The sequence below is a fragment of the Hyperoodon ampullatus genome (assembly GCF_949752795.1).
Source record: "Hyperoodon ampullatus genome assembly, chromosome: 2".
Taxonomy (NCBI): domain Eukaryota; kingdom Metazoa; phylum Chordata; class Mammalia; order Artiodactyla; family Ziphiidae; genus Hyperoodon; species Hyperoodon ampullatus.
In genome coordinates this window covers 61,429,376-61,455,200 of record NC_136915.1, presented here as the reverse complement: position 1 = coordinate 61,455,200, position 25,825 = coordinate 61,429,376, and the positions used below count along the sequence as shown (strand labels likewise).

The window sequence follows — 25,825 nt, the reverse complement described above, 5'->3', positions numbered from 1 at the left end:
AACACTTGGTCCTACTAGGCCATGAATATTTAAATTCTACTAAATCAATGATTATCCTCAACATCATTTCAAAAAGGAAATGTAGTAGTTACTTATACACAGACATTTCTAACTGGAATTTCCCTAATTATATACGGCTGCTTCATATACATTCCTTATATATGAATACCTGCTCCAATCAGTTAACCAAAGAAACTCTTATCTATGGCCACTGGGGATTTCTTTCTACTCCTTTCCATCCAAATAGTCCAACCTCTTTCTTTCTTCCTCTTCAGAAAGGAAAGGAAGAGGTCATAACTAATGGTAGGAAACAAAAAGACTGGGAAGAAGTAGAGGAAAATAAGGGATTAAAGGTTATGGAAATCTCCAAAGTAGGGGCATCCAAATTTTTTCAGAAATAGGTCTTTAAGCAGAAACTGATGTGTGGGTGATTTTTACAATAGTGTTAAGTTGAAAGGATCCGCACCACCTTGTGACTCAAAGGTTAAGTCGAGAGCCTGAGGAGGTTTTATTCATAGCTAATTTCTGTCTTTCTTCATCATCCCAAAGTTTTATGATGTCACTTAATGCAATTAAATTTGATGAGGTCAAAAGCAGACAGTTTCAATGATCATCAAATTATAATCACCAATTGTTTAAAAGCTGAGAGTATTAAACCCTGATGGCAGAAGGCAGGTTACATAGCTCAGGGTAAATTTTTTTGCTTAAAAAAGTCAAGTGGTCCACAATGGTATCAGACAGGCCAGATGTGAACATGTGCAGCATGGTGGATATTCAGCAACGTTTGAGGTTAGAGTTGGGAGTGGTGGTGAACCTTTACCCATGATTTGACAGACAGGGGTGAGCATAAGAGGAGGACCTGATTCCTCTGCCATGGCTAACACTGATTTTCTCACAGAATATTTGTTTCCCATGGTCTTTCAGTTCTACAATTCTATTAGTGAAGTACTTTACAAACATGATGGATTAAAGAAATGGCAATCAGCTGGCCCTGGCATTGAATCATTATTTATTCATTCTGTTACTATGAGAAAACTTTTCCCCAAATCAGTGATCCACAAATAAAGTTTTGGAAAAAACTTGTTAGAAATTGCCTATATAGCTTCGTTTACAAATATATACAACTGTGAACAAAACAAAAAGCAAAAACAAGCCACCTCCTTTTCAAAGAGAATGCTTAAATTTTTTCTCATTCATAGGATTTGTCAAGCACTGCAGTGAATTCTTTTTTCCATTTGCTGAAAAAGTTTCTAATTGGCTTCATAGTTAGCTAGCTTATTAAAGCACAGTAAAACCAAAAAATTGAAAAAAGTTTTTTTGCTGCAGTAGAATATAGTGTTTTTCTAATTAAAATTGACAATAAGAAATTCAGTTCTTACCTTGTCAGAAGGTTTAAATGGATTTCCTTGTCCACTAATTCCACCACTGATACTAAATCCAAGGCCAGGATTCTTTTCTATTCTCACACAAAACTATGCAAAAAAGATATAAAAAGGTAATCAAATACATATAAAAGCTAAATATCTTCAAATAACTGTATCCCAATAGAAAATATTCACATTTCACTTAAGTTCTCAGGGTTAGCCTATGTTAACTTGGTATATAAAAGACAGTATAAACTCTGACAAAATAGTGTTTCTATAAGTATCAGTTATAATTGGAACTAACTTAAAATTACCTGGAAAGCAGACATGAGTAAATTTTTATTCGTTATCTGTGCAGGACTAAATTTTGATTAGCAGTTTTTAAAACTTAGAAAACTCCTTTAAAAAAAGATTGTACATTATTTTAATTATCTACTTTAAACATACATATTGTCTGACTAATTAGAAAGTACTGTATGAATAAGTGAAAGAAAATTTGCAAATGTAGAGTGAGCGAAAAGATGGCTATTTGATTAATTAGTTGATTAATTATTTACACATCTTTATTGGAATATAATTGCTTTACAATGTTGTGTTAGTTTCTGCTGTATAACAAAGTGAATCAGCTATATGTATACATATATCCCCCTAACCCCTCCCTCTTCCGTCTCCCTCCCACTCTCCCTAGCCCACCCCTCTAGGGGGTCACAAAGCACTAAGCTGATCTCCCTGTGTTATGCAGCTGCTTCTCATTAGCTAACTATTTTACATATGGTAGTGTATATATGTCAGTGCTACTCTCTCACTTCGCTCCAGCTTACCCTTCACCCTCCCTGTGTCCTCAAGTCCATCGTCTATGTCTGCATCTTTATTTCTGTCCTGCCCCTAGGTTTGTCAGAACCAATTTTCTTTTTTTTTTAAGATTCCTTATATATGTGTTAGCATACAGTATTTGTTTTTCTCTTTCTAACTTATTTCACTCTGTATGACAGACTCTAGGTCCATCCACCTCACTACAAATAACTCAGTTTCATTTCTTTTTATGGCTGAGTAATATTCCATAGAATATATGTGCCACATCTTCTTTATCCATTCATCTGTTGATGGACACTTAGGTTTCTATCATGTCCTGGCTATTGTAAATAGTGTTGCAATGAATATTGTGGTACATATGGTTTTTCTCTGGGTATATGCCCAGTGGTGGGATTGCTGGGTCATATGGTAGTTCTATTTTTAGTTTTGTAAGGAACCTCCATACTGTTGTCCATAGTGGCTGTATCAATTTACATTCCCACCAATAGTGCAAGAGGGTTCCCTTTTCTCCACACCCTCTCCAGCATTTCTTGTTTGTAGATTTTTTGATGATGGCCATTATTACTGGTGTGAGGTGATACCTCATTGTAGTTTTGATTTGCATTTCTCTAATGATTAATGATGTTGAGCATCCATTCATGTGTTTGTTGGCGATCTGTATATCTTCTTTGGAAAAATGTCTATTTAGGTCTTCTGTTCATTTTTGGATTGGGTTGTTTGTTTTTTTGATATTGAGCTGCATGAGCTGCTTGTAAATTTTGGAGATTGATCCTTTGTCAGTTGCTTCATTTGCAAATATTTTCTCCCATTCTGAGGGTTGTCTGTTCATCTTGTTTATGGTTTTCTTTGCTGTGCAAAAGTTTTTAAGTTTCATTAGGTCCCATTGTTTATTTTTGTTTTTATTTCCATTTCTCTAGGAGGTGGGTCCAAAAGGATCTTGCTGTGATTTATGTCATACAGTGTTCTGCCTATGCTTTCCTCTAAGAGTTTGATAGTGTCTGGCCTTACATTTAGGTCTTTAATCCTTTTTGAGTTTATTTTTGTGTATGGTGTTAGGAAGTGTTCTAATTTCATTCTTTTACATTGTAGCTGTCCAATTTTCCCAGCACCACTTATTGAAGAGGCTGTCTTTTCTCTACTGTATATTCTTGCCTCCTTTATCAAAGACAAGGTGACTATATGTGTGTGGGCTTATCTCTGGGCTTTCTATCCTGTTCCATTGATCTATATTTCTGTTTTTGTGCCAGCACCATAGTGGCTTCATTACTGTAGATTTGCAGTATAGACTGAAGTCTGGGAGCCTGCTTCCTCCAGCTCCATTTTTCTTTCCCAAGATTGTTTTGGCTATTCAGGGTCTTTTTTGTTTCCACACAAATTGTGAATTTTTTTGCTCTAGTTCTGTGAAAAATGCCATTGGTAGTTTGATAGGGATTGCATTGAATCTGTAGATTGCTTTGGGTAGTATAGTCATTTTCACAATATTGATTCTTCCAATCCAAGAACATGGTATATCTCTCCATCTGTTTGTATTGTCTTTAATTTCTTTCATCAGTGTCTTATAGTTTTCTGCATACAGGTCTTTTGCCTTCCTAGGTAAGTTTATTCATAGGTATTTTATTCTTTTTGTTGCAGTGGTAAATGAGAGGGTTTCCTTAGTTTCTCTTTCAGATTTTTCATCATTAGTGTGTAGGAATGCAAGAGATTTCTTGTTTTTTTAAATAAATTTATTTATTTATTTTTAAATTTTTGGCTGTGTTGTGTCTTTGTTGCTGTGTGTGGGCTTTCTCTAGTTGTGGTGAGCAGGGCTACTCTTTGTTGCTGTATGCGGGCTTCTCATTGTCGTGTCTTCTCTTGTTGTGGAGCATGGGCTCTAGGCACACAGGCTTCAATAGCTGTGGCACGTGGGCTCAGTAGTTGTGGCTTGCGGGCCCTAGAGCTCAAGTTCAGTAGTTGTGGCACACGGACTTATTTGCTCCATGGCATGTGGGAATTCCCGGGCCAGGGCTCGAACTCGTGTCCTGTGCATTGGTAGGCAGTTTCTTAACCACTGTGCCACCAGGGAAGCCCAAATGTAAGAGATTTCTGTGCATTAATTTTGTATCCTGCTGCTTAACCAAATTCATTGATTAACTCTGTAGCTTTCTGGTAGCATCTTTAGGATTCTCTATGTGTAGTATCATATCATCTGCAAACAGTGACAGCTTTACTTCTTCTTTTCCGATTTGGATTCCTTTTATTTCTTCTTCTCTAATTGCCATGGCTAAAACCTCCGAAACTATGTTGAATAATAGTGGTGAGAGTGGCCAACCTTGCCTTGTTCCTGATCTTAGAGGAAATGGTTTCAGTTTTTCACCATTGAGAACGATGTTGGCTGTGGGTTTGTCATATATGGCCTTTATTATGTTGAGGTAAGTTCCCTCTATGCCTCCTTTCTGGAGAGTTTTTATCATAAATGGATGTTGAATTTTGTCAAAAGATTTCTCTGCATCTATTGAGATGATCATAGGGTTTTTATCCTTCAGTTTGTTAATATGGTGTATCACATTGATTGATTTGCATATACTGAAGAATCCTTGCACTCCTGGGATAAACCACATTGATCATAGTGTATGATCCTTTTAATGTGCTGTTGGATTCTGTTTGCTAGTATTTTGTTGAGGAGTTTTGTATCTATGTTCATCAGTGATATTGGCCTGTAGTTTTCTTGTTTTATGACATCTTTGTTTGGTTTTAGCATCAGGGTGATGGTGGCTTTGTAGAATGATTTTGGAAGTTTCCTCCCTCTGCTATATTTTGGAAGAGTTTGAGAAGGATAGGTGTTAGCTCTTCTCTAAATGATATAATTTGCCTATGAAGCCATCTGGTCCTGGGGTTTTGTTTGTTGGAAGATTTTTAATCACAGCTTCAATTTCAGTGCTTGTGATTGGTCTGTTTATATTTTCTATTTCTTCCCGGCTCAGTCTTGGAAGGTTGTTTTTTTCTAAGAATTTGTCCATTTCTTCCAGGTTGTCCATTTTATTGGCATAGAGTTGCTTGTAGTAATCTCTCATGATCCTTTGTATTTCTGCAGTGCCAGTTGTTACTTCTCCATTTTTGTTTCTAATTCTGTTGACTTGAGTTTTCTCACTTTTTTTCTTGATGAGTCTGGCTAATGGTTTATTAATTTTCTTTATCTTCTCAAAGAACCAGTTATTAGTTTTATTGATCTTTGTTATCATTTCCTTCTTTTCTTTTTCATTTATTTCTGACCTGATCTTTATGATTTCTTTCCTTCTGCTAACTTTGGGGATTTTTATTCTTTCTCTAATTGCTTTAGGTGTAAGTTAGGTTGTTTATTTGAGATGTTTCTTGTTTCTTGAGGTAGGAATGTATTGCTATAAACTTCCCTCTTAGAATTGCTTCTGCTGCATCCCATAGGTTTTGGGTAGTCGTGTTTTCATTGTCATTTGTTTCTAGGTATTTTTTGATTTCCTCTTTGATTTCTTCCGTGATTTTTTGATTATTTAGTAGCATATTAGTGTTTGTATTTTTTACAGTTTTTTTCCTATACTTAGTACCTAGTCTTATAGCATTGTGGTCAGAAAAGATACTTTATATGATTTCAATTTTAGTAAATTTACCAAGGCTTGATTTGTGACCCAAGATATGATCTATACTGGAGAATGCTCCATGAGCACTTGAGATGAAAGTGTATTCTGTTGTTTTTGGATAGAATGTCCTATAAATATCAATTAAGTCCATCTTGTCTAATATGTCATTTAAAGCTTGTGTTTCCTTATTTATTTTCATTTTGGATGATCTGCCCATTGGTAAAAGTGGGGTGTTAAAGTCCCCTACTATGATTGTGTTACTGTCGATTTCCCCTTTTATAGCTGTTAGCATTTGACTTATGTATTGAGATGCTTCTATGTTGGATGCATGTTTACAATTGTTATATCTTCTTCCTGGATTGATCCCTTGATCATTATGTAGTGTAGTTCTTTGTCTCTTATAATAGTCTTTATTTTAAAGTCTATTTTTTCTGATATGAGAATTGCTATTCCAGCTTTCTTTTGATTTTCATTTTCATGGAATATTTTTTCCATCCCCTCATTTTCAGTCTGTATGTGTCCTTAGGTCTGAAGTGGGTCTCTTATACACAGCATATATATGGGTCTTGTTTTTGTATCCATTCAGCCAGTCTATGTCTTTTGGTTGGAGCATTTAATCCATTTACATTTAAGGTAATTATCAATATGTATGTTCCTATTACCATTTTCTTAATTGTTTTGGGTTTGTTATTGTAGATCTTTTCCTTCTCTTGTGTTTCCTGCCTAGAGAAGTTCCTTTAGCATTTGTTGTAAAGCTGCTTTGGTGGGTTGAATTCTCTTAACTTATGCTTGTCTGTAAAGCTTTTAATTTCTCTCTTGAATCTGAATGAGATCCTTGCTGGGTAGAGTAATCTTGGTTGTAGGTTTTTCCCTTTCATCACTTTAAATATGTGCTGCCACTCCCTTCTGGCTTGCAGAATTTCTGCTGAAAGATCAGCTGTTAACCTTACGGGGATTCCCTTGTATCTTATTTGTTGTATTTCCCTTGCTGCTTTTAATATTTTTTCTTTGTATTTAATTTTTGATAGTTTGATTAGTGTGTCTTGGCATGTTTCTCCTTGGATTTATCCTGTATGGGACTCTGGGCTTCCTGGACTTGATTGACTATTTTCTTTCCCATGTTAGGGAAGTTTTCAACTATAATCTCCTCAAATATTTTCTCAGAAACTTTCTTTTTCTCTTCTTCTGGGACCTCTGTAATTCGAATGTTGGTGCATTTATGGTAGTTATTTCCATTATTATTTCTTCCAGGTCACTTATCCTTTCTTCTGCTTCAGTTATTCTGCTATTGATTGCTTCTAGAGAGTTTTGTTTTTTGTTTTTTGCGGTATGTGAGCCTCTCACTGCTGTGGCCTCTCCTGTTGTGGAGCACAGGCTCCAGATTCTCAGGCTCAGTGGCCATGGCTCACGGGCCTAGCTGCTCCGCAGCATGTGGGATCTTCCCGGACCGGGGCACGAACCCGTGTCCCCTGCATCGGCAGGTGGACCCTTAACCACTGCACCATCAGGGAAGCCCTTTAGAGAGTTTTTAATTTCATTTATTGTGTTGTTCATCATTGTTTGTTTGCTCTTTAATTTTTCAAGGTCCTTCTTAGTCATTTCTTGTATTTTCTCCATTCTATTTCCAAGACCTTGGATCGTCTTTACTATCATTAATCTGATTTTTTTTTCAAGTAGACTGTCTATTTCCTCTTCATTTGTTTGGTCTGGCAGGGTTTTACCTTGTTCCTTCATCTGCTGCATGTTTCTCTGTCTTCTCATTTTGTTTAACTTATTGTGTTTGGGATCTCCTTTTTGCAGGCTGCAGGTTCGTAATTCCCATTGTTTTTGGTGTCTGCCCCCAGTGGGTGAGGTTTGGTTCAGTGACTTGTGTAGGCTTCCTGATGGAGGGGACTGGTACCTGTGTTCAGGTGGGTGGGGCTGGATCATGTCTTTCTGGTGGGTAGGGCTGCATCTGGTGGTGTGTTTTGGGGTGTCTGTGAACTTAGTATCATTTTAGGCAGCCTTTTCTGCTAATGGGTGGTGTTGTGTTCCTGTTTTGCCAGTTGTTTGGCATGGGGCATCAAGCACTGGAGCTTGCTGGCCATTGGGTGGAGCTGGGTCTTAACATTGAGACAGAGATCTCTGGGAGAGCTCTTGCCGATTGATATTACATGGGGCTGGGAGGTCTCTGGTGGTCCAATGTCCTGAAATTGGCTCTCCCACCTTAGAATCTCAGGCCTGACATCCGGCCAGAGCACCAAGACCCTGTCAGTCATATGGCCAGTTACGTGGGGATTTTCTTGCCTTTTGGGAAGTCTGAGGTCTTCTGCCAGTTTTCAGTAGGTGTTCTGTAGGAGTTGTTCCACATGTAGTTGTATTTTTGATGTGTTTGTGGGAAGGAGGGTGATCTCCACCTCTTACTCCTCTGACATCTTGAAGGTCCCCTGATGGCTATTTAATTTAAATCAGTTGTTACTGCTTTCTAGGAGAGTAGAATATTTCATCTTCTCGGTAGATAATTCTATTGTTTAGACATAGCAGGGGTTTTACTGGGTTGGCCAAAAAGTTCATTTGGTTTTTCCATAAGATCTCAACAGAAAAACCCAAATGAACTTTTTGGCCAGCCCAATAGTTTGAGAAAGGGGAGAAGTTTTATCCACAGTTAGAGTGAAGGTGAAACAAAAGAAGAAAGAAATACTCAGTAAAAAGAGTTTTGGGTTTTGGCAGCAGCTCCTGAAGAGGCAGTTACAAATGTTAGAGGAAAGAGGAAAACACTGTGAGAAAGAGAGAGGTAAAAAATATGGAGAAATTGTGACAGGGAAGAGTCAATAAATATTTAGGACCGTGAAGGCTAATATTCCAGTATTCTGTGCTCTATTACCTCCCCAAACCCCAAATCGTCAATGAAATATGTTAAACATCAGAGCCTTATGCTTTGCAGTACTGTTGGGTAATGATGGCATTAGGAGTAGGTCCACCTTGGGGTAAGGTTGGAGTAAAGATAACAGCTATTATAAGAATTGATACAGGGACTTCCCTAGCGGTCCAGTGGTTAGGACTCTGTGCTTCCACTGCAGGGGACACGGGTTTTATCCCTGGTTGGGGAACTAGGATCCTGCATGCCACATGGTGTGGCAAAAAAAAAAAAAAAAAAGAAGGAATTGATACAAGCAACGTAGATCAAGAATTCAGCAGAAGGGAAATCAGTGTCAGGATGATCTAGAGAAACTATAATAAACCTAGGAATTCCTGATGATCCTGAGCTGGAGATGTGTATGTGTGGGCTGTGGAGAAAATGCTAGCTTTCCATGTAAAGTGGGATGGGGTGACCCCAGACAACTGAAAGACTTGGCACCCCAGAGGTAGCATACATTTTGGTTACACAAAGGGAAAAAAAACAACTTTTATAACTTTTAAGTACAGAATGAGTATTGGAACTAGGGTGAACCAAGTATTACCAGAGATTAGCAGGCAAAAGATTATCAATAAAGAGTTAAGAAAAAAATCTAAAGAAATACATTAGCATATATTTTGTATTTATATAAATATATATTGGAAATGTTCTTAAAGATGATTGGAAATATTTGCTTTTTTAAGTAGCTCAATGTTTTCCCCAGCAACATTGCTTAGCCTATTAATTTGCTTATGGGAAAATGCAAATGCCCCAAATGTTCTCTACATCTTTATTTTTAAGGTACCTTCAATACTTACCTCTTAGATAGTTCAAGGCAAACTTGAGTCCTATTCCTGACTTAATTAGCATATACTGTGAGTCGATGGGAGCTGGATCAGTTAGGTTTGGTCATTTAATAGGCCTATCCTTAATTCAGTCATATTCTTTCATAGTAAACAATGTTTATTACATAGTTCACTTGCAACACAAGGACCCAAAACTATCCACTAAAGTGATTTTTATGATAGAGTCATTAATGAACAGTTTCTAAATATGAGTAACTGCAATTACCATAAATACTCTCCTATATTTTTATTTTAAAGATTGGTTTAATTACAACTTTTCCTTTAATTGATCTAGATTTGTTAAAACTAGTTATCATAGGGTGGTAGAAACTACAGTTTCTAATAGTTTTATATTTATATGGCTCACAGTCTGTGGATCTGAACATATGATAGTTTGATTAGCTCAAAGGAATACTTTAGCTTTATTCATCACACCAGTTCACCTTGTAGTCCTTTTTTTGTTATTGGTGGTTAATTAGAAAATGACAAGAAAGGAACTAATACTATTTAAACATTTTACTGTTGCTTTTCCCATATATCTGTGCATTTCCAATAAAATTATTTAAAATTTGGGTTATATCTTTCTAATGTGAAAATTTTATATTGTATAACATAATATGTGGAAGGTGCACACTTTGGGCTTTCTCCAGGCCACTATAAAAAGTGAAAGGAAACATATGTAACAGATTTTATTTACAAAGTAAATTGCTGAGGGTACTTTCTAGTCATTCTCTTTCAAGGTAGTGACTATATCTATTTTATATTATTGTCAATCTGGAAGACACTAAAAAATCTTAGGAAAACAAATTTCATACGTGCCAAGTATCTGAAGAACTGCTTCAATATATTTTTTAATAATAGAAATAATAAAGATGACACTGTGGTTTTATAAATGTGACAAACAACCACAAATTCTGATCTTAAGCTAGGCTCCCCTTGGGCATGCTATGGTATGGCTAATAGGTTGTGTTGGGACTGCTAGTTCCATAAAGCGTGTCAGACAGAGTATTCATCTCACATAGAAGGAGTTCCACCTGTCTGCTAAGGCCCAAAGGGGCCATAAACTGTAAGAGGAGGGAATGCCTCACAGCCAAGAAACAGTCTGAAACTAAAGGGGTTTAGCAAAGAGGAAAGGCAGTGTTCTAGAAAAAGGTCAGATCTAGGAGGCTAATAAATAGCTTATTCAATGAAAATCAGCTTTTCTATTTTTTATTATGTTATTGATATCAATGAGTGAAATTGCTGGCTGAAGATAACAGCAACAGTTTGGCAGTAAATGGTGCATTTGCTTCTTTCAGAGTCCGCTTCCATCATTTGACTACTTGATATTTCTGGTTTGTGTTAATCTTGCTCTAATTAAAATACTGGGTCATAACTTGGAGAGGCCCATGACAAAATGGATTGTAATGTAGCAGTGAAGCTCTGTGAAGTCATAATGTATAATCTCTGGAAGGCAGTGATCTCATTTGGTCTTGCAATGCCCTAAAACCTAGTAGCAAGAACAAAGGAAATAGGTGTGTGTGTGTGGGGGGGGGTATGTGTGCATGAGGTGTAATTCAGGATTAGAGAATTGCATTGCAGAAAGATACCTGGTGATGCTGTAATTAACGTGCTTCCTATGCTTTCTTCTAGTGACCATTCTCTTTCCTAGCAGTATGTATTATGAAGCTTTTAGTGGATACCTGCTGTTTTTGCTGCTCAAGATCCATTCATTCTTTGTCTGGCAGTTATAACCTCAAATTCTCTTTGAAAACTACCCACTTCTTTATTCTCAGCCTGTATGCTTTCAGTTAATCATGTTATCTAGACCTAAAACAAAGCACTGGATCCCCTAAAAATATGATTTATTATAGGATGAGCAGGTCACTTGATCAACTAGGAGTAATGAGATGCCTATTAGGATTTTCAGGAAAGAGAATCTTGCTCTTTCTTGCTTGTTTTAAGTCTGCGAGAGTCTGAAGCTCTTGAGCTATCTTTCTGTCACGAGGGGAAACCTTCTTGGCACAGGAACCAGCTGACAGAGAGAGAAGTCATGGTTTCCTCTGAGCCTAGCATTAAGCCTTATCTGAAGCTTCCCCCATCTCTGGAGTTCCAGCTGATATGAGTTTAAACATTCTCCTTTGGCTTAAGTCTTATTAGGTTGAGTCACTCATAATCAAGAGGCATAGTTGACCAAAAAATATTGAGAAGAAACTTGCTTATTTGTAGATATAAAAGAATTGATTTATCTTTCATTTTAAAAAGGAAACAAATTATACACTTGTTAGAAAATTCTTTTGGGAAATGAAGTGAGCAGAATTTCAAATATTCTGTACTGTAAGAAATTCAAGGTAAATTTTTGATTTAAGGACTGTTAATTGCTGAAGCATCAAGAAAGGACCTTGTAACTAAAAATGTTTCACCTCTGAGGCCATTTCCAGGTTTGAACCCTGAGAGTATTAACATAGAGAAGGTCTGGTGAAGAGACATCCACATTCCACATGGAGTTTTAATCAAGTAGGACATCTGAATCACCTCTGAATGTCTATTATGTTATCTCTTCATTGACTATCTAGAACAGTGACTGGCACATAGTTAGCACTCAATTAACTTTTGGTTGAATAAATAAATCGGTAATATGCATGTGTGACAAAAGATACTCTCAGTTATTCACTGTCAAAAGTGTATGATGACTCTTTCTTAAAACGTGATGAGTTTTTCGAAGATATGCCAGTTATTCAAAGAAGTGCTCCAATTATATAATTAACTGCTTGGAAAAACCGCTGTAACTTTGAAAATGAAAATGATTGTAGAAATCATGATTCATGCTTTCATGCCACAAATATTTATTGATTTTCTACTAAGTGCTAGGCACCTTATCAGACAGACAAAAAATCCTTGCCCTCATGGAACTTACATTCTAATGGGGAAGACAGATAGTAAACATGTGAACAGGAAATAATTTCAGATAGTGATATGAGCTGTGAAAAAAAATAAAGCAGGAAAGTAAGTACAGTTTGACGGAACAGGAGTGAGGAGCTATTTTAGTTGGAGTAGCTAAGAAAGGCCTCTCTGAGGATGTGACATTTGAGCAGAAATGTGAATGAGGTAAAGGATCAAGCAACAGACAATAAGAAAAATGGGAAAACTATTCCAGGCAGGGAGAACAGCAATTTTAAATGGCCTGAAGACAGATGGATCTTTGTAAAGTCAAAGAACAGCAAGACGGCATATGGACAGACATATAGATCAGTGAAATAGAATGGAGAATCAAGATATAAACCCTAACATTTGTGGTCATTTGATTTTCAACAAAAGGTCTAAGATAATTCAATGAGGAAAGAATAATCTTTTAAACAAATGGTATAGGGACAACTGGATATCTACATGAATAATGATTTTTACCTGTACCTAACACCATACACAAAAATTAATGCAAAATAAATCAGGGACTGAAGTGCAAGAGCTAAAACTATAAACCTTTAGGAAGAAAATACAAGTAAATCTCCGTCATCTTGAGTTAAGCAATGATTTCTTAGATATGAAACCAAATGTTATAAAGGAGATGACTGACTTTATCAAAATTAAAAACTTTGGTGCCTTAAAGAGACCATCAAGAAAGTGAAAAGACAACCTACAGAATGGAAGAAAATATTTTGTATCTGGAATATTTGGACGACAGTTACAGTTCAAATAACCTAATTAAAAAATGGGCAAAGAATTTTAATAGACATTTACCCAAAGAAGATATATGAATGACTAATAAACACATGAAAAGCTACTCAACATCATTAGTTATTAGAGAAATGTAGATTAAAAACACAATGAGATACTATCAATACGTCACAAGATGGCTATAATAAAAAAGAAAGACAATAACAAATATTGGTGAGGATGTGGAGAAATTAGAACACTCATTCATTGTTGGTAGGAGTAAAATGTGGCAGACACTTTAGAAAAGAGTTTAGAAGCTCCTTAAAATTGATAAACATAATTACCATATAACCCAGCAAGTTCATTCCTAGGTAACTACCCAAGCACAATAAAAATGTACCTTCACACACAAATTTGTACATGAATGTTCAAAAAGTGGAAAGAACGCAAATGTGTATCACCTGATGAATGCATAAGCAATATATGGAATAGCCATATAATGTAATATTATTTCACAGTCAAAAGTAATGAATTACTGATACATGCTACACTAAGCACATTATGCTAATTAAAATTAGCTAGTCACAAAAAACTTCATATATCATATGATCTTATTTATATGAAATGTCCAGAATAGACAAATGTATAGAGATACAATGTAGATGAATGATTGTCTAGGGCTGGGAGCAGAATAGAGGGCAGGGAGTATGGAAGATGACCGCTAATGGGTACAAGGTTTCTTTTTGGAATTATGAAAATGTTTAAAAATTAGGTTATGGTGATGGTGGTACAACTGTATAAATATACTAAAAACCACTGAATTGTTCACTTTAAACAGGTGAACTTTACCGTGTGTAAACTATATCAATAAAGCTGTTAAAATCAGCAACAACAACATGATCAGCATGACGAGAGAGAAAATGGCTAAGGAGAGAGTAGAAGGAGAGGAGGCAGGGTCCAGGTCTGTAAGGACTTCATGCCATAGTGAGGATTTATAAGGGTTCAGAAGTTTTCAAGCCACTAGGGATTTTTAAGCAGAAGACTGACATGATCTGATTCATGTTTTAAAGAGATCACTCTGGCAGTGGAAAACAGACTGGAGAGAAGCAACCGGCAAAAGAGAAAGCAATTGTGGAGCTACTGAAGTAGATAGGAGTGAGGTGATGGCTGATAAGGTGGTAGCAGTGCAGGTGATGAAAAGTGGTGAATTCAGAATATATTTTAATGGAATTGCTGTGTCTTGTACGTGGGCTGTGAGAAAGGGGAGCCAAATATATTTGGCCATAGCAAAAAGATGAATAGAAGAGCCATTAACTGAAATGGGGAAATCTAGAAGAGAAGCAGGTTTGGTAGGGGCAGGGCCGGGAAACAAGAGTTTCTTTTGACTATGCTAAGTTTAAGAAATTCATTGGACATCAGGTTGAGATATCAACAACGGTTAATTGAATATAAACATCTGGAGTACAGGGGAGAGGCCAGAGCTGGAGATACGTAAATCTTGGACTCATCCATCCCAGAAGTGAATGAAATCATATAGGTGTGAGTATGGATACAAAAGAGAAGGGGGTCAAGGTTTGAGCACTGGATCACTCTATCATTTAAAGGTCAGGAACAGAAAAGGAGTCAATAAAGAAATCAGGAAAGAATGGCTAATGTGGAAAGAGGGAAAGCGATAGAATAGTGATAGCCAAGTGAAGAAAATTTAAAGAAAGAGTTCAGTCAAGCCACTTGCTGAGAGATCAAATGAGATGATGATGGCGATTTGATTATGGGACTTGACAGAAGTAGAGAGAATGCTTCATGGTACTGAAATTAAACTGGAGATTAAATTTGCTGCTACTTTCACTTTTAGTTCCTGGTCTTATAGGTTATTATATAACAGTGCTTGTACAATAAAGAGTGCTATGCAATGATAAGGTATTATAACTTTTGTTGTGATTTACACTATGTGTATTGCACAGCCATACAAAGTCTACATAAAACTTCTTTGCATTCCTAAAATTTCTAATGAGCCTGTGTCATAGACTAAAAAAGGTAATAATTATAAAAATATATAAATGTTAATATTAAAAAATATTTTTTTGATCCTTCTATTTTCATATCTTTTTCTGTTGTGTATCAGAGATGCAAGTCCAATGAAAAGTGCTAATTAAATCTTTTGAGGAAACATACTAACAGATTGATGAATAAAATCCTTTGAGTAGCATTTTCTAGATCTTTCAGAAAAAAATAGCCAACTCTGTATGTATCTAAAAAGTAGAAACTCAAATGTTTTTTAGTCTGTAAATGCATTTTAAAGGTTATTCACTTCATTTCCTTCATTTTAAACTTGAGGAAACCAAGAAGACCATACATATATTTAGTGGAACACTGAAAGAGGCCTTCTGATTCCTACTGTAGTGTTTACTGAATCCTACTATTTAACTGCACATAATTCATAAAGTCAATTTGTAGAATTTGTGGTGTTGAGTTAGACATTATTTGTGTCAAAGTATGAATTTAGAGTTGCAGTATTACTTTGGTTACTGGAGAATAAAATTCTATCGGGAAAATATGCATAAATAGCAGTACTTTAAGTAGAGCAGGATGAGGTATGGGATGTCCCTGAAATCATTTGAGTAAATAATATACATTAAAACCATCTTAATATCTATTTTCTAACCATCTTTATTAAATTATTGCCTTTTAATTTTAAAATTCATAATTAAAAAACCCAAATATTTCCAAGTTTTTCTTCTTATATCAAACACTCAGGATAATGTATTTTTCTTCACTTGGTTCCGAGTGAACCTCACCTGGAACCTCACCTGGATGAGGTGAGGTTAGATGAAGCCTCACCTGGAACCCTTGTGAGCCCTTCAGGCAACTGATCAGAGAATCTAAAGAGATGTCTGAAATCATGTCTTAGCCAAAAGCTTCATGTACTCCACATATTATTAAGTATCAAAATGATTTCTTCCAGGGTACACTATAGCATCTCCTTCAAGGAGGGTTTCAGAGCTTAACTGGTTTTTGTTTGTTTGTTTTGTTTTTTGTTTTTGGTACGCGGGCCTCTCACTGTTGTGGCCTCTCCCGTTGCGGAGCACAGGCTCCAGATGCGCAGGCTCAGCGGCCACGGCTCACGGGCCCAGCCGCTCCGCTGCATGTGGGATCTTCCCGGACCGGGGCACGAACCCATGTCCCCTGTATCGGCAGGCGGACTCTCAACCACTGCACCACCAGGGAAGCCCCAGAGCTTTGTTTTTATTTCCCCTTGAATATGATGGGTGTGAGCTGCTTTGTATAACTCACAAGGCTTATTCTAATGTAATTCTAATGTCATGTTACAAGTTCTCTTTTAGGCACAAACTTTAGTTCAAATGTATACTCACAGGAATTGGCAGGAAACAGCTATGGAACTCTGGCCCTCCTGATATGTTAGGTTCATTAGCGGATATGTTGTCTTGTCTGGGGCAGACATGGACTTGAGTGTGCACTTTTCTATTTTTATTCTTCCAGTGTGGGCTTACTCTTGACCTCTATGTTTGGCTATAGTGCAGCAGGCTGTAGCATATTATGTGGTAGACTCATGAAACTGGATTTTAATTCTAGCTCGACTTCTCTGAATCTTAGATTTTTAGTCAGTAAAACAGGAACTGCTCTATCCACCACAACATTATTGATTAGATTAAATCAGTTAATACATGAAAGGATTTTGAGACAATTGAAGCATCATGCTGATGTTTTTCCTTCCTAATTCTGCTTTGAGGTCTATATGTTCCACATATACAGATATGCTTTGCCTTGGATTATACATTTGCAAAACAGAAAAACCAAGTTTATGTTAGTTTCTTTAAAAACTATTCAACAAGTTATGTATGACTTATGTATACTTCTAAATAGTGTTAATAACAATATGTTATTCAGCTGGCAAATTGCCGAGTTATGGAATATCTCGATATCAGTTCTCAGCCTTGGCTACACAATAGAATCATCTGGGGAGTTTCAAAAATTCCCATTACCCAGCGCACATCCAGGCTAATGAAATCAGTTTCTTTGGGGATGAGGCCAGGGCATGAGTGTTTTTCAAAGCTCCTGAGCAGGGCTTCCCTGGTGGTGCAGTGGTTGAGAGTCCGCCTGCCGATGCAGGGGACACGGGTTCATGCCCCGGTCCGGGAGGATCCCGCGTGCTGCGGAGCGGCTGGGCCCGTGAGCCATGGCCGCTGAGCCTGTGCGTCCGGAGCCTGTGCTCCGCAACAGGAGATGCCACAACAGTGAGAGGCCCGCGTACCAAAAAAAAAAAAAAAAAAAAAAAAATGCTCCTGAGCAACCTCCATCGGGCATCATGGAAGTTCCTTAAAAAACTAAAATAGAACTACCATATGATCCAGCAATTTGACTCCTGGATATATATCCAGAAAAAACGAAAACACTAATTTGAAAAGATATATGCACCCCAATGTTCATAGAAGCACTGTTTACAATATCCAAGACATGGAAATAACCCAAGTGCCCATAAATACACAAATGGATAAAGAAGACATAGTATATATACACAATAGAATATTACTCAGACATAAAAAAGGATGAAATTTTGCCATTTGCAACAACATGGATGAACTTGGAGGGTATTATGTTAAATGAAATAAGTCAGACAGAGAAAGACAAATACTGTATGATATCACTTATATGTGGAATCTAAAAAATAGTACAAATGGATATATGCAACACAGAAACAGACTCATAGATATAGAAAACAACCTTGCAGTTACTAAAGGGAAAGGGTTGGGGGAGGGACACATTAGGGATATGGGATTAACAGATACAAACCATTATGTATAAAATAGATAAACAGCAAGGATATATTGTATATCACAGGGAGTTATAGCCATTATCTTGTAGTAACTTATAATGGAATATAATCTGAAAAAAATACTGAATCACTATGCTGTATACCTAAAACTAATACGATATTGTTAATCAACTATACTTCAATTAAAAAAAAACGCTGAGCAGATTCTAATGTACAGCTGAGGTTGAGAACATCTGATAAAAAGTATTATTTTATTGTGAAGGGGATGATAAGCTGAATAGTCACTTGGACTGGGAAATAAAGGGAAGAGCTAAGAGAATGGATATGATGGCTAAGAGTTTTCATGTGGAATGGGAAGGAGTCAAATCTTACTTTCTGGCTTTCTTCAGCTCACTGTTTAGTACAACTCTATTATTCTCTATTATGTTCATCAATAATCAAAATGGTTTATGCATTATAATCCCTTTTCTAAGTAAAATTCCCTGATAATGAATTTCAAGTGACATGCACATGATTTTGTTGTAGATAATTTGTTAAAAAGGATATCCATTATTATACATCAGATTTCTAGTCTATGGAAATTAATACCTTGAATCTGGGTCGCACATTATGGTTTAAAAATCACTTCCATATATTTTATACCATTTAATCCTAGAGTTGAAAACAGATGATACTTAACGTCTATGAAAAATAGATATGTAAAAGTGTATTAAATTAGAATTATTAGATATTTTGCCTTGTTTTATTGTGATGGGTAGTTTGAAAGTTGAGATGGTTTCATCATTCAGGTGGAACATCAAAGTTTACTAAGTACTTCTTTATGGCTAAAAAAGGCTAAGTGTGCTGGTTAGGTAAAATATGACATTAATTTAAGTTCATTCAACTTCATTAGTGGTAGCATTTATTATGTATGTTCATTGCTATATGGAACTTATTTTAATCAGATTAGAAATTCATTAGTTCTTTAGGTCACATTAAGAGATACAGAGGTATACTTTTGCTAAAAATAAAACTTTCCATTTGTTGAGTATTTTTGCTTTTCAAAGCATTGGAAGTGTTCATGTGAGTTCCAGTCAGCATACCATCTGTATAAGGCAGTTCTATAACTCTGAATTGTAGCTGAAACACGTTTAACTAATATTATTTGACAGAAGGGGACACTGAGGGCACAGCAAGCATCTGGATCATGTGGTTAATTTAATGGTAAGATTGGTACACAGAACTTGGGTTCTGGGTTAGACAGACCTGGATTAAAATTCCAGCTTGACCAATTATACCTCTCACAAGTAGCTTGACCAATTATACTTCTTACAAGTTACTTATTTTCTCTGTGCCTTGGTTTCTTCATTTATGAAAAGGAAATGAGATTATTGTGAAGACTAAATGGAACAGCATGTGTAAGCAGGACCAGCTATGTAATTAGTGGGGCCTGATGCAAAATGAAAATGTGAACCTCCTTGTTGAATGATTTTTAAGAATTACAAGCTGGTGACAGCAGAGCATTAAACCAAGTGTGGGGCACTTCCAAGTGCAGGACTTTGTGCAGCTGCACAGTTCACACACCATGAAGCCATAAGTTACATGGTATTTATAGCATAAATACACTATATATAGTATAAATAGCATAGTAGGCAGTCAATGTATGGGAACTGTTGTCTTTTCTTTTCCTACTTTCATTCAGACTTCTCTTCCCTGAATTAAAAAAAATGTAGATTCATTGTAATCGGTTGTTTTTCACCTGTAGCATTCCAATAAGTGATTACTTTTTTGAAGTAAAATCTCCAAGCTTTAGTAGAAATTATTGTGCTTTATCATGTTGCACACAGCATGTTTATTTGTACTGTTTATTTTTTATTTACTTTTTTTAACATCTTTATTGGAGTATAATTGCTTTACAATGTTGTGTTAGTTTATACTGTATAACAGAGTGAATCAGCTATACGTATACATATGTCCCCATATCCCCTCCCTCTTGCGTCTCCCTCCCACCCTCCCTATCCCACCCCCTTAGGTGGTCACAAAGCACCGAGCTGATCTCCCTGAGCTATGCGGCTGCTTCTCACTAGCTATCATTTTTACATTTGGTAGTGTATATATATCCATGCTACTCTCTCACTTCATCCCAGCTTACCCTTCTGTACTATGTTTATGATGTCTCCTTGCACTTAAAAATTATGAATGACTTAGATTTTTTCCATATTGTACTTGACCAAATTTAACATTGTTTTTGTAGTAATCATTTAAGAAAACTCTGTTTTCTCTTAATGGCCCTTTTAATGCACCACTAGAAATGCCTTATGAAAATAGAGTATCTTGATTTATATGCCTGAAACCCATATTAGAATTTTCAGTTACCTCCTTGGTCTTTGCAGTTCAATCGCTACTCTATAATTTTCGTGTGAAACTATACAGTTCTTAAATGCTTTAAATATTTTCCTCCTTTTTTTTCTTGTTAAATATGAAAAAAGTCTTGCTTTAAAGGGCACACACACATATTAGAGAGGTCTGAGTTTTCAAAAGAAAAATGAGTTAGGTAGGTAAAAAATACATAAAATATTTTTATTATGAGAGTGAATTATATAACCTCCGTCAGCCTCTTTCTGTTTGTTTGTTTGTTTGTTTTCTATCTATAGACTAGGGAGGTTGGACTGATATTCATTAAGTGCCCTCCAGTATTTTAATGCTTAAAATCTTGTATTTCTATTTCTTTTGTTTCCTACTTCTTTACTCTCAGTGCCAGGCTTACTTTGTGTGCATGTGTGTGCGTGTAGAATTGTATCATTTGACTCTCTCAAAAACTTTTTGAATGTTGTTGGTGGATGGTAATGTTCTCATTTTATAAGGAGAAAAACAGAACCTCAGGAAAGAGTTAATGACTTGACCAGATTCACACACTTTAATAAAAGTTAACATGAAACTCGAACTCCAAATTCTGAAACCTATTCCTAGTATTCTCTTTCCTGAATGCTATAGAACTAAACAAAGAAGTGGAGAGGTTAGAAAAAGAAAAAGAGATGAAAGAAAACAGTGTAGTAGTTGTGGTGTGCTGGAAAATGTTTAAGAGCTGGCTGGGGGAAGGGGAGGGCACTGGTTTGTAGTGTTTGCTTATTTCCTTGGTGTAATTATCCCCACAATTTCAACCTATCAGTGTGGTGTCGCTGAAGGTAGAGTTGGGAAGATATGCACACAGTAATGAGCCAGGACGAATATGCTCCAGCATGCCACTGGTAGTGGATAAATATTACACTGAATCATGAAAAAGGTTTTGAGAAACTGTCTCCAGATTTATAACTCAGGGGAGGGGGGAGCATAGTTTGGGGACTAGTACTATTGGTTTAAATGCTCCTTAGGCTTTCTCGTGGTCACTCCAAAGTTTTCATCTCAGCATTCCAAACCATTTCAGTCTGAAACCAAGGCAGAAAAGACCAGGAATTCAAAAGGAATTACACTTAAGTACTTTCCTTAATATAACCATTGAATGTTTAAGTTTTTATCTCTGTTTGAAAGACACCTGATGTTGTTAGAGTTACAAATCAGAACACTTACAATGACTATAAATACATTCTTTGAAAGAATCATATATTTTAAGTTTTATAAGTATGTAAACTAAAACTTAGTAATCCTGTCATTAAGTCAAGCTATATAATTTATATATTTTTTGAGAAATAATATAAAAAAGGCCTTTAAATTTAGAGTGTTCAGAATAACTGTATGCTAATACTAACCCTACTATTCAAAGTAGGGGAAACAGAGGGCATTGATCTCAGTGGATTTTAAATGTGCTGATTCTGGGAGAAAAAAATTTTGTAATAACATTAATTATTCCTGTTAACAAGAATCATTAAATCAGAGAACTGGATTGAAGTTATGATATTTGTGGGGGAGAGGATATATGAACAATTTTTAACCTAAGATGCCTGTGGTAAAGCATAATTTAAAACTTTATTAACTTTTTAGAATCTCTGGAGAATTAAAAACCTCACCTCATTACCTGATTAAAGACACCTGTCTGATTTATTTTACCTTAAATCCAACATTTGGCCTAGATCAAGGCAGGATAGGAAGAAGATTATCTTAAAAAACCCTATCTCAGCTTCAAGAAGGGTATTAAGAAACACAGGAGATGTCAGGATCAGCTGGGATCCAAATAATAAATGACTCAACAGCATAAAGGAAAAAACTGGAGGATGAAAATAATCTTGTCTGATATGTTTAGAAAATAAGGACGGTGATACGTGAAGCTTTGAATAAGCAATAATAAAGTGAAACCTTTATAAACCATATTAAGGGATTAGAGAAGTCAGTGAGAGCTTTGCCTAGTTATCTGAAGAATGAAATAAGAGAAATTAATTTTAATTAAATTTAATTAATTTCTCTTATTAATTAATAAGAGAAATTAATTTTCTGAGAGTATTAATATCTTGATGTCTTACTTTCTAACCTTAATATGACTCAACAGATGAGATCTTATTCAGTGTTCTGGCCTTAAGAAAGAAAAGCAGAGTCTACAATGGAAAACCAGATCCTAATTTAAATAGGTCAGAGGAGCAGCATTTTTTTTTTTTACTACATGGCACTTATCAATAGCTTTTGGAGCATTTCATAAATGTTTCCTTCCTAACTGCTCTTTATCATTTTGTTCATAGCAAAGCTTTATCTCTGTATTTCTCAAAAATCAGAAGATAAAACTTTTACAAAATGTTCCCACAAATCGAGGGGAATATACAGTTTAGTTTTTACACTGTCAATTTCACCAAAGGCCTTGGTAAATATATCGAATCCATTGAAGCTCTTTGTAACATTCAAAAGCTGTGCTGCAGAGCTAAGTTGGAGTTGGAAGTGGGCAGAAGGAAGTGCAGGATAAACCAGAAAAAAATATTCCAATTCATCAATTTTTCTTTATGTGAAATAGGCATCTTACCAACCATCAATTACTATATGTTGTAGTTCTTAGCCAATGAAAATAATGATAAAATCCCTACAAAGAGTGCTCTACTCCATTCAACATGGTGACAGCATTAATGTGTCCCAAACTACATTAATGAAGGAAGGCAAACCACGGATTTATGGGACTTTCCCCAAATATTTCCTGAAAATTTATCAATTATAAAAACTCTACTCACCTGCTCTGGATAGCCATCCATACTCCTTTGCCCTTTAGTTTGAATTAAGCACCGTCCAGGCTGAGGTCCCCGGGTGGCCTGTGAAGAGGGGATCTGAATAGGCAATGGTGACTGAAACTGCTGGATGGTCACTTTGTTTATGTTTCCTTCATATGGCTGCTGCTCCCGGCTACGATGTTGAAGGCTCTGGGACCCCATCAAGGTCTGGATGTGGCTGCCTGCCTGTGGAGAAGACAATCTGTCAGAAGATTTGTGGTGCTGAAAGGATGTGATTAAAGTAGAAAAAAAAAAAGTACAGAATACCTCTCCGGTAAGTAAAGTGGCATCATTTGGGCTTTCAGCCATGACTAGGAAGGATAATGAAAAAACAGTAAGGGTCTGCCTGCCGTGGTTTGTGAAAATGCTAATATCGGAGCAAGGTCACGTTAAATACACTTGTCGTCATCTGATGGCTTGCCAAAGCTTATTTTAGCTCCCATTTTAAGGAAACAAAGTTCAGTTTGCAAAATCTCAAGAAGAAAAAAATGTCACAACTTAAAAAATAAAGTGGAGTTCTATCTGGCATTTCATTTAGAATAATAGCAGGGAGAGAGCTGTAATATATGAAACATCAGGGAGAAAATTATAGAAACTACTTTCTAATTCTGTAGCAGAAGAATTGACTTGCATATTTGCCTTTATGCCACACACGTATAGTAAGCTTGTTCAGGTGAGTATAATCAATATTTATTATTTTTCTGCAATATTAAATCAAGAGTATGGTTTTTGCAATCTTTAAGTTCCATTAAAAATTAATCATGTGATAAATTCCTGTGAATATCTGTAGCCTGTAGAGGCACTAGACATGGAAAGGTCTTTAAAGTGAACTCTGCATGCAGATCATCTTCACATGAGCTTTCAGAGAGACTCATCAGTACCTCATTCAAAACAACAATGCTCATTTATCAGCCCCTGAGGGTGGTTGCTAGAGGAGAAAGGGCATGCTTACTTTGGTCTCCCATCTTTAAATGACTGGTGCCTAATCTTGTTTCTCGTTCATTCCGATTTTCTTACCTTCATTCTAGCATGGGCTCCTTGAGTCATTCTACCTGATATCTTTTCTGTCAAGCAAGTAGTTCTGTTTGTGAGCTGATAACCTAGAACATGCCATTTATTTATTTATTTATTTAGCCATGCCTCGCAGGTTGTGGGGCTCTTAATTCCCTGACCAGGGATCAAACCCGTACCCCCTGCAATGGAGGGGCGGAGTCCTAACCACTGGACTGCCAGGGAAGTCCCCTAGAACCTGCCTTTTAAAATTAAGTATGGTTTAACATGGAGGTCTAACATGGGAAGTGAATGCTTATCTTTAATACTTTTAAACCTACGTTTTAATGCTGTGCTTGGTACTTCACCCATTATTATGGAAGGATCTGAGGAATTACTTCCTGAATTCATTGTCTTTCTTGTTGACCTTTTAAGGGTAGGCAATTTGGAATTTAAAAGTAAATTTCACCTTAGAATTCATTAGTTAGGAAAGTTTGTAAATTTTCCTGACTAATCAAGATTTTTAATTACTATGAAAAAGTCAGATTGGAGGTATAAAGGAAAAATTATTAAACAAGTAATCAAGGAGAAGATGAATTTTAATTATTTTAAAACTCTTAAAGAAGAGCAACATAAGAGACATAGGAGATGACAGTGATCATGCAAAATCATTTGGAGAAGGAAGGCATATTGTTTGATTCCAAACAAGAGGTAATTTCAGTGAAGAAAATATTCAAAATTATTATTTAGCAATATGCAAGGCAAAGAAAAAATAATTTGAATATATTTTAGATATCTAACTGATTGTCTTATTATGTACAACTTTTTACATTCAAAAACAGTAAAGATATTTCAGTCATGAGAAACTGGAGGAAAAGATGCAAAAAAAAGTTTCAGGCTATAACAACACAATAACAAAACGATTATCAATCTAATACTGTCTAATGCAACCAGGGATCAGAAAATTATGACATCATAAACACAACTAAGATAACCTCATAAAGGGCAAATGTGTATTTCTCTAATGTATCTATTTCCTTCTTAGAAATCTAAATGAAAGATGTCACAACTTTCTCAGCCATTCTAGAAGACTGAACACCCTTCTGGTCGAGTTTTTCCTTGTTGCAAATTCAATTCTCTCCTACCTCCTTGGAATTTCATGTTCTCTTGTTTGGTAGGCAAGGAAAGCCATGATAAATCCAGTATCACATTTGGAGCTGCTGTACTCTGAATGAAGTCACTGGCCTGATGAGTTATTTAGTTAGAGAAAACAATTTCCTGGAGTTATAGGAGCTGGGCGTGTAGGCCGACTAAGGCTTACTGGCCTGGCTACTGAACAAGCAATTGATTTTACATTTATATCTGCTTCTCACATCCACTGGTATAATACTCATGGGTCTTCAGTTAGTCCTTGAGCCAGTGGGAAAGAGGAAGATTGGTTGTTTAACTGAAAGTGACAGACAAGCAAAGAATTTTTACACCCAGAAAAACTTAGAGAGCTCCAGAACATAGCTTTAGTCCCACAATGCATAATCCATTAGAAAGTCAATAATGACTGCTTAATAATAATTTCATTGATTAGAATATTCTGGTAATGGTCTATCTAAGGGTAAAAAACCATAGATATTATAGAACTATAATAGCCTTTAGACTTATTTTTATGGTTTATTTTTTTCCTTCTGATGGGACAGTTTAAACTTTAATTATGCTTTGATTTGAAACACCTTGAGGGCAAGCACCACATATTACTTACCATCTTTAATA

At 36.1% G+C, this 25,825-nt stretch overlaps 1 protein-coding gene across 3 annotated transcripts in view; it reads right to left on the bottom strand.

Moving 5' to 3' along the window:
* Positions 1–25,825, bottom strand: part of LRRC7 (leucine rich repeat containing 7) — a gene marked incomplete at both ends in the record, with an annotated part of 384,656 nt that overhangs the window by 26,765 nt on the left and 332,066 nt on the right. For all 3 annotated transcript variants that reach the window (XM_079697001.1, XM_079697002.1, XM_079697003.1), the window contains 2 exons: positions 1,380–1,472; positions 23,036–23,257. In XM_079697001.1, coding sequence (XP_079553127.1) covers positions 1,380–1,472; positions 23,036–23,257 — 315 coding nt within the window. The remainder of the gene's footprint in view (positions 1–1,379; positions 1,473–23,035; positions 23,258–25,825) is intronic.